The following is a 17,478-nucleotide window of genomic DNA, read 5'->3' as shown; positions in this document are numbered from 1 at the left end:
CAGTCTGCAAAGGAGGCTGTGCCAAATTTTCGGGAGGAGGAAAGGAGTACAGAGAATAGGTTCCACAGGGAAAGTTGAGACAGACGAGAGACATTGAGGTGACCCAGAGATGTGGCCCCGTGGAACACCCACCTCCTCTGAGGCTGGAGAAAGGAAGGGAAGTGGAGGTGGCCCTGGACCCTGTGGCCAAAGGCAGTGCCCCACCCCACCAGGGCTCTGGGGTGAGGATGGAACCCATGTGTGGGGAGAGAAGAAGAGTCTCCAAGGGTCCTACCCTATGGTCTTCTGCCTCTGGCCCCCGCTGCAGCCCCACTGGACAGCTGGGACTGAGCACCGCCAGGCAGACAAGGGCAGGGACCCTCCACGAGTAGATAGTGCATGTAAACAGGACAAGGCATCGCTAAGCACGATGTGTGGCCAGTCTTTTTTTTCTTTTTTTAAGATGTGCATAGACAAGGATAGATTTGATAGATGATACATAGATGAATATTGGCTGTCTCTGAGAAAAGGAATTACAAGTAATTTTTACTTCATTATTTTTATGGTTTCCCAATTTTATGAATATACGTGTATTATATTTTATAATGTGTCTGTAAAATATAAAGGACTATAAAAAGACTTACCCTAGCTATTTTACCTGATTATTTTTTTCGAGATGTAGTCTTTGAACCCTGTCAATGTCCTCAATCTGATGAAGATTCTATGTAGTAACTTTGGCTATTAGCCACATCAGAGGCAATTTGAAAGTCTAAGTAGGTGATATCCACTTGTGCCCGTTTACTGTGTTCATATGTATCCTGTTCCTGTTACCTTAAAATAATTGTCTGTGTTGTGGGCTATGCTGGCAAAATCACCAAACTTGAGTATGAACTGGCTCTGGTGAACTTGACATGAAATAAATAAGAAACCGACTTTCAGAGAAACCAATGATGTCATGCCTGTAGCTGATGATCACAGTCTACATCCCATAACTGTGTTTTCAGTTGATGGGTGGAAATGAGAGTAAGAACTCTTCTTTATAACCCTGAGTCCATTTCCCCTTCTACTGCAGCACATTTTTACTTGTTTTTTATTTCCCCAAACTGCCAGCACTGTTTATGGCTTACCTAGGATACCATGGCAATCAAGGTTGCTTGAAAAATACTGGGTTCTATTGCTACTGTCTCAGACAAAAATATTTGAAAATCCTTTCTGAACAGCTTTTTAGAAATACTATCCTAAGAAAAAAAGGCTGGCCATAAGTATGATTATAGTGGTGTCTCATTTTTAACTTCTCAGCCATTTTTAGATATGCCAATATCTACTCTAGTCATTGTGCTATATCTAAAATGCCCAGGACACAGTTCTCTGCAAACTTATGCCCTGGGCTTCCTTATGCTCGCTGCCTGCGCCCCATGGGAGGACAGAGTTCGAAGAGCAGCTTATGCCACTGGTCCCTGGAGCCAGGATTCTCATCCTTGCATAAACACCAGGATTAACTGGGGAGAAGGTTAAAAATGCAGATTCTTTGGTTCTGCTCTCATCAGTGATGATTAAAGAGGGCTGGGGGAGTCTAAAGTGTGTGCATGTTTATTAAGCCCCAGAGAATGCTCTCCTGTAGGTAACTTATGACACCTGTTTCTAGAAACACTGGAGGTATTAGTACACAATAGGTGCTCAGTTGAGCACAACCATGCATTGCCTCCTGCAATGTGCCAGGCCCCTGCGGGGAGAACACAAAACAGGTGCTGGAGCACACAGAGCGCAGCTCCAGCCGATCTTCCTTGCCAAGGGGCAGTAAACCAACTGCTCTTGCCTTCCACTCAGAGACTGGAAAGCCAGTGACGACCAGGGAGTGCTCCCACCTCTGGCTTCCGTTTCCTTAGGGATCAGCCAAGCCTGAGCTCAAGGAGGAGAATACCTGTGGTTGGCATTTCGTAGCTTTTCTTTGTGGACCCCAGAAACGAGGCAGCTTGATAAAGTATGATTCATAGTACCGGTGAGAGCTTGACTCTCCCTTTTACATATAGAGCTAACATAATTTATCTTTTGATCATGTGTATGACGGTCCCAGAGTGTTACAGCAAGGACTTTCCGGAAAGCAGCACATGGCACCTGCTCCCTGGTTCACACCATACTCCTCCACGGGCCCCCAATGCCTGAGCATTGCTAACTGCTCAAACACAAGCTAAATGCTAAGTTTCCTTTGGAGTCCTTTCATTGAACAGTCTCATTCCGAAGGAATCTTTGAATGTGGAGACAGCTTCCTTAAACATTGGTATTGGGCTGGATGCATATAAATGTCTCCATTACATGCATGAGGGACGCTGCCACTTAACACATGAATCCTGTCTTCTAGGCCTTAAGAGGAAAAGAAAATAAAGTCTGAGGTCCAGTTATGTAAAGACAGAGGGGAGAAAGTAAAGAAGTATTTAAAAGCCCAGACTGGCCTCTATCTTTTGCTGCTTTCATGTTTTTCTCCTTTCATCCCTGAATAATAAACCAACAAGGACAGGCAAGGCAGGGCAGCAAGAGAGCCGACCCAAGTGACCTAGAAAGGCCTCTGCCTCCCACCTTCTCTTTGCAACTTTCACAACGCCTATCCACCGGTCTGTGGGTTGGTCCCTCCTCCTCAGGGGCACAGCTGAGAGGACAGACCTTGCTCTGTCGTGACAGCACAGACTCTCAAAGTCATGTGGAGATCCTTAGAGATGTCCTATCAAGAGGGCACTCTAGTAGAAATCATGCGTGATTTCTAGGGTAGATGGAGTCTGTCCTTGGGTGTTTGCCTTGCATAGCAATTTCTCTGTCCATTCCACCATGATTTGAGGCTCACCTCCCTTCGGATACATGGGAACCAGGGCCATTTGTCTCACGGTTTTGTGACTTCTATGGTTTCTTTTCTCTGCTGTTGTTGCCTCTTTGGCCTCCTAGAGGCCGTTGCTATCGGCAAGGTACCGAGCCACGGTGGAGATGGTGACAACCTTCATGTGCTGACTCCCCCAGAAGACTTGCTTTGTTTGGAAGCAATTCCTTTGTAGAGTGACACATAACTTCTGACTGATGATACTACAGGATGGGCAGCCCTATTGGCAGCCTCAAAACAGAGGACATAGAAGACTCCATGAATCCTTCTCACGTCAGTGGTGTAAACAAGTTCTGGAGCAGGTCAGAGAAGATGGTAGAGGTGAGCCTGAGAAGTAGGTATAGGGGCGTTAACTAGAAAACCAGGTGCTGGGCAGAGCTAAGTGTTAACCATCTTGTTTTTGACCTTCAAAATCACCTCGAGAGAAGCAGACAGACAGAGGTAGAGAGAGAAAGCAAGGTTGGCGCTGCCTTCTATGTTCTGTAGACAAGAAGTCACAGCATGTTGACCTGGTTGACCAGCAGGTGCCATGCCTAGTGGGAGCTGGAACTCAGAAGGCATGCTGCCCTGCCAGGCTGGTGCTTTCTCCACCAGCAGCTGGAGACCTTCCCCCACCCCCTGCCCCACCTCATGCTGGGCCTGAAAACCAGACTGGGCCTTGGCAGCTGGAGCCATGAGATTTGCCAAAAGGAAAGGCAGGATGGATGTCAAGGGAGGGATTGGTCTGCCGAGTGGACAAATAAAGTGAGGAGGAAGGTTGAGTGGAAAGGTGCGCCATGTGTGACAATCCTGTTGGGCGAAGTGGACGTCTTTGTATAGGTGGTGAAGGTTTATTGGGGGATCTGATGGGAGTGCTCATTGACTTTAGTGCTTTTCCATTCCATCTTTTTCTCGTAATTAACTTTGTGCTCTTGCATTCTTTTAGGATAAAAAAGCACATGTGTGCTACTGTAGTCTCCATTATGTTTTTTTTGTTTTGTTTTGTTTTGTTTTTTGCTGTAGCCACCTCATTTTCTGTAATTTTTTTAAAGCAAAAACAAAACAACCCTTTAGTTACATGTATTAAAATACAGTTTTTCTTTTAGGGCATGCAATTTTGAAATAGATAGGTATATTTCATATTTTTGTGCTGAGTTTCTGAATTTGTATTATACCCCTAGCTCTCTGCTGCAGCAGGAGGTGTCAGAGGAGGCTGAGTAGGGGGCCAGGACTTTCACCATCACCCAGAGGTAACCAGGCCACAGCTTCCTTCTCCCCAAACCCCCTCAGTGGGGGCCATGTAGGAAGCAGTGAAGAAGCATGCCAGCCCCTTCCACCTGTTCACCCCACAGCCAGGGAGATAGGACGAGGGATGCAGGAGACCAGAACACTTCTCTGCCCAGCAGTGACTAGAGCACCTTCCTGATAGGACATCTCTAAGGATCTCCGCAAGGATATAGAAAAACTCCACAGCACTGCTGACCAACAGGACCCACTCATTTACAGAACACTTAAACCAATGAAAGCAGAGTATGTAAGCTTCTTAAGTACCAACAGAACATGTATTAAGAAAGGCCATGTGCTGTGCTGTAAATCAAAACAAAAGAAGTGAAGGAGCACCTGGGTGGCTCAGTGGTTGAGCATCTACCTTTGGCTCAGGGCATGATCCTGGGGTGCTGGGATCGAGTGCTACATCAAGATCCCCACGGGGAGCCTATTCTCCCTCTGCCTATGTCTCTGCCTCTCTCTGTGTGTCTCTCATGAATGAATAATTAAATCTTAAAAAAAAAACTGAGAAAGTTCAGAAAGTTTAGAATTCTATAGAGTGGGCTTACGGCCCCCAATGCAACTAAACTTAAAAATCAATACTAGAAAAATAGCAGGAGGATTTCCACAAATATTTTGGAACTAAATAATGCCCTTCTATATAATTCATGGATCAAAAAGGAAGTCCCAAGGTAATTAAAAAGGTATGTTGAACTGAATGAAAATGAAAATGCAACATACTGAATTTGTCAGACATAGCTAAAACAGTGCAGAGAAGAAAATTTATATCACTAAATGCATGTGATAGAAAAGAGAAAAGTCTCAGCTGATGACCTGAGCTCCTATCTGAAGAACCTAGAAAAATGAGAGCAAAATAAAGCCAAAGCAAGCAAACAGAAGGCATTAAAAAAACAGGAATCAGTGAAGTTAAAAGAAGTAGAGAAAATCAATGAAACAAGGAACTGGTTGTTTGAAGATAACCAAGAAATGACAAACACGTAGAAAAAATGATGAAGAAAAAAGAGAAAAGACACAAACTGCAATATATTTGAAATAAAACAGTATCATCACAACCCCTGGGGACATTGGAGGCAATACTATACACAACTGTCACAGACAACAGCTTCAATGAAATGGACCAATTCCTCAAAAAACACAAACAGCCTCAATTCACCCAGTGAAATACATCACTGAATATCTCTATAACCATCAAGGAAATGAATTTATAGTTTAAATGTCCCCAACAAGAATGTCCTAGTCCCCAATGGTTTCACTGGAGAATTCTATCAAATGTCTAAAGGAAAATTAACATTAAATTTACAAAGTCTTATCTAGAAAATAGAAAAGAGAACACTTCTCAATTCATTTCATGAAGCTAGTATTACCCAGTACGAAAACCACAGTGCACACACACACACACACACACACACACACACACACAGAGCTGAACATCACTATCCTTCCTGAATGAAGATGCAAAAAGACTTTTCCAATAAGCAACTATAATTTCACAATATGTAAAAGGAATTATTCACCATGAATAATTTTTCTGGAGATGCAAAGCTGGTACGAAGTTTTAAAATCAGTCAAGATAATCAACCATGTTAACAGACTAAACAGAAAAGTCACATGATGCAGAAAAAGCATTTGATAATTCAACATTCATTCATGATAAAACACTGAGAGAAATAAGGTTAGAGGTACATTCTCAATTTGATAAAGAACATCTACAAGAATCCTACAATTAATATAAAATTTAATAGTGAGGGGAGCCCGGGTGGTTCAGCGGTTTAGCGCTGCCTTCAGCCCGGGGCATGATCCTGGAGACCCAGGATCAAGTCCCACGTCAGGCTCCCCGCGAGGAGCCTTCTTTTCCCTCTGCCTATGTCTCTGCCTCTCCCTCTCTCCTTGTGTCTCTCATGAATAAATAAATAAAATCTATTTAAAAAATTTAATAGTGAAAGACTGAGTTTTTCCTCATAAGATCAGAAAGAAGGCGAGGATGTCTTTCCTCACCATTGTTATTAAACATAATTCTAGAAGTTCTAGGAAGTGCAATAAGGTAAGACATGAAATTAAAGGCAGATATATTGGAAAGGAAGAAATAAATCGATCCTTTTGTAGATGATGTGATTGTCTATGTGTAAAATCCTGAGGAATCTACTAAAAAAAATGTAAAGGGAAAAAGCCTCATAGGACTAATAAGTGAGTTCAGCAAGGTCGCAGGATACAACAAATGTAAAATAATCAACTGTACTTCTATATACTAGTAAGGGGCACAAAAATTAAAAATACGATAACATTTACAATCACTCATAAGAAATGCAAGTAGGTGTAAATCTAAGAAAACATGTTAAGGATCTATATGCTGAAACCCGCAAAACCATGATGAAAGAAACCAGAGAGCTGCATAGGAGACATGTGATGTTCATGGGTTAGAACACAGCATGGTCAATAGTCTTACTGGCAATCAGCGTAGTAATACTTCTCTGCAATTGCTACACAGGTTTAATCCAATTCCTATCAAAATCATGGCAAAAAATTTGTTTAGATATAGATTTATAGATAGATAACATTGCTCTAAAATTTAGATGAGTTGTGAATAAATTGGAATAGTTAAAACAATGTTTTAAAGATTTAGTGAGAGAGAGCAGGGGAAGGGCAGAAGGAGAGAGAGAATCTTAAGCAGACCTCCAGCTGAGTGCAGAGCCCAAAGTAAGGCTCAGTCTCACGACTCTGAGAGCATGACCTGAGCCAAAACCAGGAGTCAGATGCTGACCTCACTGAGCCTCTCAGGCGCCCCAAAATAATTTTTATAAAGAAGAATAATGTGGGAAGAATTCATCAATTTAATTTAATGTCTTATTATAAAGCTTCAGTAATCAAGACATAGGTAAGGGGTAGACATCTAGATCCATGGAACAGAGTAAAGAGCCCAGAAGCAGACTCATGCCAATATGTTCAGCTGATCTCAGGGAGGTGAGTGTGTCCAGAAACTGCAGCATGTGGGATCTGTGCACTCAGGTGAATGTCCTGCATCTCCACTGCATTGATGTTAATTCTCTGGTTGTGGTTGTTCTGCAGGATGTTACCACTGGAGGGACCTGGGTAAAGGATCCACAGGATTTATTGGTATTATTTCTTACAACTGCAGCTGAATCTGCAATTATCTCAAAATCAAAAGCTTAATTCAGAAATAGTTTAAGGTGATGGTGGCAGGTTATATGTAGACATAACAAATGGGCATGAGTGGATATCATTTACGTAGATTTTGAAATTGCCTTTGACAAGGCCAATATTAACTTCGTTGGCTTGAAGAAATTGTCATGGTTAAAAGACAAAATTTGGAATCAGATTTATTTTATCTAAAAAATGAAAGAAAATTAAAAATCCACACCTATGTGTTTGGTATATGTGTGTATTTCTTGGCTCCATCTACTGAAAACTATAAACATCGATAAGCCCATCTATAATGTGCCATTGTGTACCTTTTAGGGTCCAGGGGGGGAGTGTCTCTCATTTTGATTTTCCCCTCAAGTATGCAAGGACATCTTGAGGAAATACTTCATTCCAGATTTGGGACCAGGAAAAAATATTCTTTAGAACCGTGTGTTAAGATTCCGCTAATGCCAATTTTCTGTAACATGTTCTCAGTCATTTGCATTATTATATCATGATGATACAATACCTAACTATTATGAGCAGTGTCTGAAACTTGGGTTAAGCTGTGAACTCAAATCCTGCCTTATCTTACGAGTAGGGTCAGAGGCTCTCAGACTTGGAGCACCATTCAGAATATTATTTAACACATGACATAGATCTCTAGCGGTTTTCCCATTTTGACAAAAATAATTAAGCTCGCATGCTTCAAGATTTGTTAATTAAAAAAAAAAGATTTGTTAATTTTATACAAGTAGAAACTTATGCTAAACTCTATGCTTCCTACAAGCATCAAACTGCCTGAGTTGAGCATTTGCACTTGTATGTGTCTGCTAGATATTGTTTTCTAGGTCACCTGACCAACTAGAGGCTCCCACTGGGAAGTTCTGAACTTTCGTTGTAATGGGAAACCTTTAACTCTTTCTCCGTATAGCCTGATGCAGGTGCCATTCATGAGACCTTTCCAAAGCAGGATATAAAAAGCACAATATCCAAAACATGATTTTGTGATAATGAAAGACTCATCAGCTCAGTCTTCAATAACATGATAGCACAACATTTTGCTGTATTTGGTCGTAATGTAACAAAACGTTTTTGTTCATTTCATCAAATGTATTAAATGGGCCTAATGGACAGGCTTTCTGCTAGTTGTTGAGGGGAGATGGAGCTGAATGGTTTGTAGTTGCTGCACTCAAGGTGCGGCAGGAATTTTACTGCAGCATTTAGCAATGACCAGTACAAAATGAGGCTGTAACAGGAACAAAGGCGGATGTGGAATGTTTTTAGAGAAAATCAGAGTCCAATTTGTGTGTGTGTGTGTGTGTGTGTGTGTGTGTGTGTCTGTGTGTTTAATTCAGAACCAAGTTTTCATGTTTTCTTCATTGTTTTTAAAGATATATTTTTAAGTAGTCTCTGCACACAATAAGGGGCTCGAATTCAACAGCCACAACATCAAGTCTCATGCCCTGCCCACTGAGCAAACCCTGTGTTTTCTTCATTTTAAAGACTTCAGGTTACTGTTTAAATGATCCAAAAGGACTCTTTTAATAGAAAGACCACTGAATTTCTCAAATTGAAATCATGCCTTCCTCCCCAGACCTGGCGGAGTCCTCCTGACTGGTTTAGTGAGTTTTCTGTGTGGGCTAGGGTCCTTGAGAATAAAAGGAAGCTGCATGAGTGTGAGTCACCACCATTTTCTCTTAAACTCACAGTCAGAGGTGGACTTGGGAAATTAGAACAAGAGAGGTGTCCCTGTTTGATGTGCAGAAAGGGAGCACCCAGATGGGAGCTTTGAACTCTTGGGTGACGTGAACTCTGAAACGCCTCCCTAGTGAATCATTGAAAATGTCCTTTGAGTCAAATTATTATTTAAAGGAAATTATTTTTGTGGCCATGTTTAAACATTGGTAACCATGCTGTTTTCCCTCATTATAGGTAATGTACGAAATTGTTGGAGCAATTGAGAAAAATAAAGACTCCCTCTCACAAAATCTTCTATTTGTCATGAAAAGTAAGTTTTTCCCCCTATCCTTAAAATGCCACGCATTCCTTTTTTTCTCCATCTCTGAATATTGTCCTCTGTAATATGCCACTAGCTACAGGGTAATTGAAATATCTTTTACATTCTAAAGCCCAGAATAATAAAGAATGGATCTTTCCACACTGTACATTGGCTACAATTTAATTTGAAGTCTAGTAGAAATCATAATTTAACTAAGCTTTTAGCAGATCGAAATATAAAATACCTTTACCACTCTAGTGGTATGAATATAAAAGAGCTCTTTTGTGAAAACTAATGAAGATTAATATAGCTTCCAAAATTATTTAGGCCAGAGCAGAGTGAATTTCATTACTGAAGATCAAGTCTGGAGCACACCTAAGGGTGGTATTTTATTCTTATGTACTTTCAGTTATAAAGAATTAATGCCCACGAAGTAGAGGGAGTACACAAATTTAATATGTACAGGCACACATGCATATATGTATCAATACAAATTTATAGGCTCCATCTACTTAGTGAATCTTAGCCCTTTATATACCTGCATCTGTTTCTATGCAAGGCTTATATATGGTGCATTTATATGTATCAATATGTATACTTTTTATCTACTCTAGTCATTATTTTCTTGATAGCTTTCCACAGCCCTTGGTTCTAATTTTCCTGACAACCTTTTTAATGAATTAAAATGTATCTTTTGTGCTTTAAGTTGCTCTACTTGAGCTGAGTCATCTGTCTTTCCTGGAGGAAAAAAAGCCTATGCTAGTCTTTCATGAGATAGCTGGACTCCTCTGAGCTAGGAATAAGACATACATATCACTGCTGGCTTGAGGACTGTATTTACCTTTAATCAAGCAGCACAGATGAAATAGATTGTTTTTCACAGGGAATTACTCAGCTTGTTTCCCAGAACTTCCAGTAATTGAGTTCTGTTAAAACTGAGACTAGGGGGAGGAGCATGGGATGGGGAATAATATCGTGTAGAAGAAAAGAACTGAAATAATTGACACTGTTCATTATCATCGGAAATATATTCCTTCTCCTTTTTCATTATTTGACCTTCCAATTATAATGTACTGCCATCTAAGTCATATCTTTTTTGAAGATCTAACATATAGCATATTTTTGAAGTTGGTGCAATGCCTTTTTCTTTATTTTTATATTTCAGGTGATAGAATATATATTCAGAAAGAGAATGTGATGGCAAGTGATATTGTGATTCTCCATATCTTAACTGAGTCCTTATGTTTTAAAGTCATTATTTTGTGTACACTTGTTATTAAGTTCCAAGAGAACACAAATTAGTCCCCTGTTTTATTCTAAATAGTTTTGGCATCTGGGATGCCTGGGTGACTCAGCGATTGAGCATCTGCCTTTGGCTCAGGGGATGATCCCGGGGTTCCAGAATCCTGCCCCACATCAGGCTCCCTGCAGGGATCCTGCTTCTCCCTCTGCCTGTGTCTCCACCTCTCAGTCTCTTGTGAATAAATAAATAAAAATCTTTAAAAATAAATAAATACTTTTGGCATCTGAACAAGTGGACCAAATTTACAATGCATTTGTATATGTTTATACAGGAAGTGGCAGGTGTTTTCCATAAATGACCAGGGAATAAACACTTCAGGCTTTGCAAGCCATAAGGTCTCTGTTGCAACTTCCCTAGTCTGCTGTTATAATGAGAGAGCAGCTGTAGACAGTACAAATGGACATGCCTGTATTCCAATAAAATTTTATTTACAGAAACAAGCAGTAGGATGGATTTGATCCACAGGCCATAGTCGCTCACCCATTCTATCATTGGAAAAAGATGCGTGGTTGCGGTAGTATTTTATGAATCTGTGAAATGTTTTGATGCTGTAAACAATTGTTAAAAGTGAGAATGATTTATAGATAATAATAAATTTTTATTTTTGAGTACCTTGCTAGGTACTTTGTTTATAGTATCCAATTCAATCTTCACATTATCAAAAAGCTCTCAGTTGAGGAAGGTGGTAGGGTCTATTGTGGGATCTGAACAGATATCCCTTAGTCTGTGGGACACCAGGCCAAGTGGAGGCAGGTAGCGTGGAGACACAGCTCATGCAGAAATGCAATGAGTGCTCTCATCTATGCCTGAAATGGGAAATAAAGTCTACTTGACTCAGAAAGGCAAAAGAGTAAAATCCAGAGTATTAAGTCTTTTTATAAAAATAAGCATATTTAAGATTTACTGTCAATAATGTTAACAACTCTTGAGTCTTGTCTCCGAGTACCTCTACATATCTGCTCGTAAACTGTGCACCTAAGTTAGTCTCCCAATTTACTGGCAGGGAGATACTTGATGCAATGTTTATAGACCCCCCCGCAGGGGATGCTTTCCATTTCCACATAAACATAACTGTTTATGTTGAAATGATTTCAGGTTTAAAGTTATGAAATTAGTAGCAAGAACTCCCATATGCCCTTTCCCAGATTGATTTCTTCCTTTTTCTTACTCAGTCTTCTCCCTCCCATCCTGTCTTCCACTCCCCACCATCCTTCCCTCTATGTGCATGTGTGCACATGCATGAGTTCGTGCGTATATGCATGTGCACCATGCATATATGCATGAGTGTGCATGTGCACATACATGCAGGTGTGCACATATGTGCGCATCTTCATGTGTGCAGGCATGTGCATGTATGTGTGTATGCATGTATGCACATGTGTGTTTGTGTGCATATATGCACATGCACTCTTGTGCGTGCATGTGTGTTCATGAACATATATTTTCTGAACACTTTGAGAACAAGTTACAGGCATCATTGTGCCAAAACACTTTGGTATACATCCTGAGGTGAAGGACATTATCTTACAAAACATGAGTCAACTGTTAGAGCATTGAACATTAACTCGGCACGCACATCTAGACCTGCGTTCTGTCCCTTAGTCACTCACCCCAGCCATGTCTTTCATCATGATTTCCCCCCAATTCAGGGCCAGTCACTGCATTTAGTTGTCATTTCTCTTCAGTCTTCTTTAATCTGGGACATTTTCTCTGCTTATCTTTTCCTTTCATGACTGACATTTTAAAGCCTAAAGGCCAGTTATTTTGAAGGCTGTCCCTCAATCTGGGTTTATTTGTTCTTTTCTCACAATGGCATCAGCATGCCGCTTCTTGGCGGGAATCTCGGAGAGGAACTGCAGGGTCCTCACCCATTATGTTCAGGGGGCACAGTGACCATTGGAAACACCATTGGTGACAGCCTCATTAAGGTGACAGCCTTCAGGTTTCTGTAATCGAGAGCTGCTATTTTACTCTGTAATTGACAAGTAGTCTGTAAGGAAGTTTCTTCCACATCAGATTTCACCCACTGACCTGTGTCCATGAATGGTTCTTGCCTGAATCAATGATTTCTCTGGTGGTGCCCAAATCATGATTTTATACCCTGTCTTTCCATCAACTGTGATGTGCAATTGTAAAAACTCCCCTTCCTTATTAATCAACTAATTAAATTGTTATCAGTAAGGACTCCTAGATTCTTACTTTATCCGATGAATCACAATCTATTACTATCATTATTTAGGCGCTAACGTTGCTCATGGCCAGTGAGAACCCCTTCAAGCCAGCTCCTACATTCTTTTTCATGTTCTCCTCATCTTGTTTAGCACTTCCTTATATTTCAGCCTTCCAAAATGTTCTGGGATATTATCTGCTATGCTTTCAAATTGGCCATGTGCCCAAGAAGCCTAGCTTTATTTTAGAGAAGAAGGGTATTTAGAAACAGTGAGGTCTGAGAGCTTGGCGAGCCCATTTCCACTAGGTTGTCCTTGCTTTGAGGCCCCTTCAGAACTAGACAGTTAAAATCATATAGATAATATAGAGGTATGTAGCACTATATTAAAAATCATTAATTTATTCTGATAGCTCTACATTGAATCCAACACCACAGGGTTCCTTCTTGCCTTCCTGCATTCTGTAAGTGGTCTTCCCTTCTCTGACACTTATTCTCAGTTTGTTTATTATGTAGTGACTTTCTTCTGCAATAATTGCTCCTAAATATATTAGTCTAAGCAAGCAAAATAATCTGGGTGTGCAAAAGGTAGAAAAACTGCTTTGCTGCTCAGCAGTGCTAACTAGCTGATGGGTCAGCATGATCCTAAATGATAGGTACATTGCTTCACATTTTAATCCTGTATAATCATAGTAGAGAGGTCAAGGTCATTTTGTAAAAAAGGAAACTGAAGTGTGACAATGGTATACATACAAATGTAGGTAACATGAGAAAGGTGCCTTAGAGATCTCTAAGAGCTGTATACAGTTTTCACTACACTAATCCAATTTGTAACCAAATTTAATAGAATTTGTATAGCCTAACATCTATAATATATTGGCTTTTTACCTTTGTAGCTTAAGTGTTTCCCCTAACAACTGGTACAAACAAGTGAGATAGAGTCTCCCATAGGTTTATATAATTTATATACCTCCCAGAGATGGGTTAGATCCTGGGAAATGTTGTTTCTAGGGTGAGAGGGGTTGCTGGCAGAAACCACAAGTCTTCATGACTTGGCCAAAGCATTGGAGACTCATAGACCCAAGCAGGTGAGACTCGGTTCCCACCCTAGAAGAGTGGAGGTGCCACTCAGAGAGCCAAGGGCCAGTTCTCAGGTGGTAGACAGGGGACATGGGATTAGGACCCCTGGCCAAGGTCAGGGAAGGTCAGAATTCATCAAGTGGTGTGATTAATGGTGGGGAAAACAAAATAGGGGTAAAGGGAAAGATCAACCTCTCCTTTACATCTTACACTGGAAATGTTGTAGTGTAGTGGCCCTGGAAGGAAGAGTGTGTTTAATGTTCATGTACATAACTTTTTGAACACCAGTCACAATATTCCCTTTATTTCTTTCCTAGCTAGTGAAAATGTCGTGATCCATCATTTGTTCCAGTCGAAACTGTCCCAGACAGGATCCCTCGTGTCTTCCTATCCTTCTTTCAAGTTCAGAGGACACAAATCTGCCCTGCTCAGTAAGAAAACGGGAGCTTCTTCAATTATTGGAGAAAACAGGAATTATCTAGAACTCAGTAAGGTAGGAGTTTCTATGATCCTTATTTGGTTATTCTTAAGTCCGCATAGTACATTTACTTCTTTTTTAAAAAGTGCAATTCTGAAACTGTCGGAAATAAATTGATATTTTAATTTAAGAAGTTAAGGGAAAGGGTGCTGCCTGGAGTATAACCATCAGAGAGAGGAAACAGTATAGGAGAATCCCATAGTATGAAATTTGATAGCAGGTAGGGCATTAGTAATTTCATTAGTTGTCTCTGCAGCATCCTATCTGTGACTCGTCTCTGTGACTGTCCTTTTGATGAATGGGAAGTAACTGCAGAGACAGTAGCCTTCCAGGGAATACACTTAGCTACCTTATTCTGTTGACATTAATCACTTCAGAGGTTTTTAGTCTCTAAACAATAAATTGTAGTTTCTCTTACACATTATGTATTTTTCTGGTGCTGGAATTATTTTTTACTGTATAGTTTGTATATTTTAAACTTACTTTTGTATAATACTAGTTTTCAATGTGTACTTGTCCTACAGAAGTGAGGTTATACTTATAAAAGTTCTATTTGTAAAAATAGAATTGAAAATTCAGAGCGGTTGTCTCAAACTGATAGGAAATAGGTACGAAATGTGTTAACTTGGAGGATTCAGTGCCTGACTGTAGCCTGGTTTGCTGTGCTTGCCTCTACTGAAACTATAGAGATGAGAAATATGTTTGGGAAGGTGTCCAGAACAATCAATTTTAGAAATTCAGTTGTTGTAGCTTGTTGGAATGCATTTTAGCTTACCAATTAAAATAAAAGCATAATTAAAATCAGCTCTATTTTGGAAGAATGGCAAGACGTATATAACATATTAGAAATGAGTGAGCACACTTGTGTGTGTGTGTGTTTAGCCAGTGGACTGTACAGCTAGGGATCCTTCGACACAGTCATTCCTGTACCGTATGAGCACAGGTATTCAATCTCACTGCATACAAAATGCTATTTTTTACATTAAAAAGACAAAAGGTCACCCTTTGTAAAGAAGATCTCTACTCCTGAGGGTTTCACTGAACCCTGTGGCCCTTCCTTTCTCAATCATCCTGGAAATCAAGAGCAAGAAATCACCACACACCTCTAACTGTAATTTTTAGCCTTAATTATTAAACATTACCAGGCATAGATGCCATTAGTCTTTTCCCTAAAGGACTGCAAAAGGAAGATAATTCATAGTGGTTCCTCCTCCCAGAAAGGGAAATTGAGTGTTCAATTTCAAGGGTTGGAGATTTATTTATTACGATTATTCCTTAAGTGTTTCATTCCTCACTTCCCTTTGCACTGCCCACATCCCTGCGTGTGACCAGCAGGATGGGACTCTACCCACTCTAACTGAGCATCACACTTGACTTTGTGTTTGTAGAAAACCAGTTGATCTTGGACCAAGTGCTTCATTTTACATTCCCTTGTCAGTTACAATTGATCATTCAGCTTGACAGTTCATGTTAATGGAAGGAAATGAGCTACTGCCACAGTAGCAATAGCACCACATTGACAAGAATGTTTCACCAGGTTTTTTTTTTTTCCCCTATCAAGACCTCTTTATTGTAACATAAATGATTTGGGATCAATAGATTTGTTGGTCTAAGTCTGGATGATTTTGTGAAATGCAATCGTACATTAGTGGCTGGGGTACCTTTTAACCCCTGGTGGAATTTAATTAATTACCTTCTGCCCTTTATTTCTTTCCCCATTGGCTTCATTTCCACTGACTTCCTTTACCTCCATTATCATTTAATCTTTGCTACATATGATTTTTTAAAGAGCTGTATATCATTACTTATCGAAGAAAACACAGACTGCTGCCATTTTTCAGACAGATAATTTACTAACTCCTTTTAGTAGTTAAAAAAAAGAAGAAGAAGAAGAAGAAGAAGAGGAAGGGAAAGAAAAAAATGGTAAGAAATTGATTGCGGTTAAAACTTAAGGGAATAAACCAGTGATTGTTAGAGCATCAGCTTTTTTTTTTTTTTTTTTTTTTTTTTTTAAACATAAGATTGTATCCTTTTCCCTGGCAGTAAGCTACAACTTCCTGACAAACATGCACTGTGGCTATGCAGCCGGGGCACCTGCCTCAGCTTGTTGTTCCGCAAGCAAGTCAGGTCTGCGTTTATTCTCAAAATTAAAATAGATACAGGAAGGCAACTTCTGTGTACTTGAAAGGTTGGCAAGTAATGGTGTTAATTTACATGTAGTTGTCCATCTCCCTAATTTATAGTACCAGCGCAGAAAAATCATTTGGTACGGATTTTTTATAGTCTGCTCTGAATCTGTGTCATCCTCTGAGTGAATTTACATGGATGGGAGGGTAATTTTTTTTCTTCTAAATGGAATTTAGTCAAATACTACTAAAATCACTATGCTGCACACCTAAAACTAATATCAATGATACTTCAGTTAAAAATAAATGAATGCATACTGACAGAACTCAATCTGCTCACCCTTTATTTTCATTTTTATTACAGCTATTAAAAAAGAAAGGAACTTCTACATTTCTTCAAAGACTAGAACGGGGAGGTCCAGTCACCATTGCATCGCAACTCAGGGTTAGTAGATTTTTTTGGTTTTCTAAAACTTAGATTTTGATTTTATCAACTGTAGAGGGCTTATGTGTCATTTTTTCCCCATTTTGACCACTCGAGTATCTTCAGAAAAAGTAAGCACTCGCATGCACACGAACACACACAGACACACAGCACAGAGAATTCATAATAAATAAAAGAGTTATAGATTAAAGATAAACATTTCTATTGAAAAACTCTTTATATTTTTAATCGGTGCCTTCTTAGGAGAATAAGCTGTGTTTTGCTTTTCTCCTTAGAAATCTCTAACGGATATTATTGGCAAACTCCAGAAGCGTACTCCACACTTCGTCCATTGCATCAAGCCCAATAACTCAAGGCTGCCAGATACTTTCGATAATTTTTACGTGTCTGCTCAGCTACAATATATTGGGGTCCTGGACATGGTGAAGATCATCCGATACGGATACCCTGTTCGCCTTTCCTTCTCAGATTTCCTGTTAAGGTAAATTCCGCTCTTGAAACATTATGTGCGCTGCTTAGTGTGGCATTCTGACGATATGGTAGCAAGGATCTTCTGTTTTGTTCTTTTCTTCAGGTTTTATTCTGTATACGCTTGACTCTTTGAACAATGCGGGGAGGGGAGAGGCCA

The 17,478-nt window shown here is 40.0% G+C and overlaps 1 protein-coding gene across 1 annotated transcript in view; it reads left to right on the top strand.

Moving 5' to 3' along the window:
- Window positions 1–17,478, top strand: part of MYO16 (myosin XVI) — a 451,497-nt gene that overhangs the window by 294,120 nt on the left and 139,899 nt on the right. Inside the window, exons 23-26 of the mRNA XM_041730888.1 lie at window positions 9,185–9,260; window positions 14,119–14,294; window positions 16,770–16,850; window positions 17,126–17,331. Coding sequence (XP_041586822.1) covers window positions 9,185–9,260; window positions 14,119–14,294; window positions 16,770–16,850; window positions 17,126–17,331 — 539 coding nt within the window. The remainder of the gene's footprint in view (window positions 1–9,184; window positions 9,261–14,118; window positions 14,295–16,769; window positions 16,851–17,125; window positions 17,332–17,478) is intronic.

Source organism: Vulpes lagopus, chromosome 16 (assembly GCF_018345385.1).
Source record: "Vulpes lagopus strain Blue_001 chromosome 16, ASM1834538v1, whole genome shotgun sequence".
NCBI classification, from domain to species: Eukaryota; Metazoa; Chordata; class Mammalia; order Carnivora; family Canidae; genus Vulpes; species Vulpes lagopus.
The sequence above is the reverse complement of the archived record's forward strand: the minus strand, read 5'-3'. Positions and strand labels throughout refer to the sequence as shown.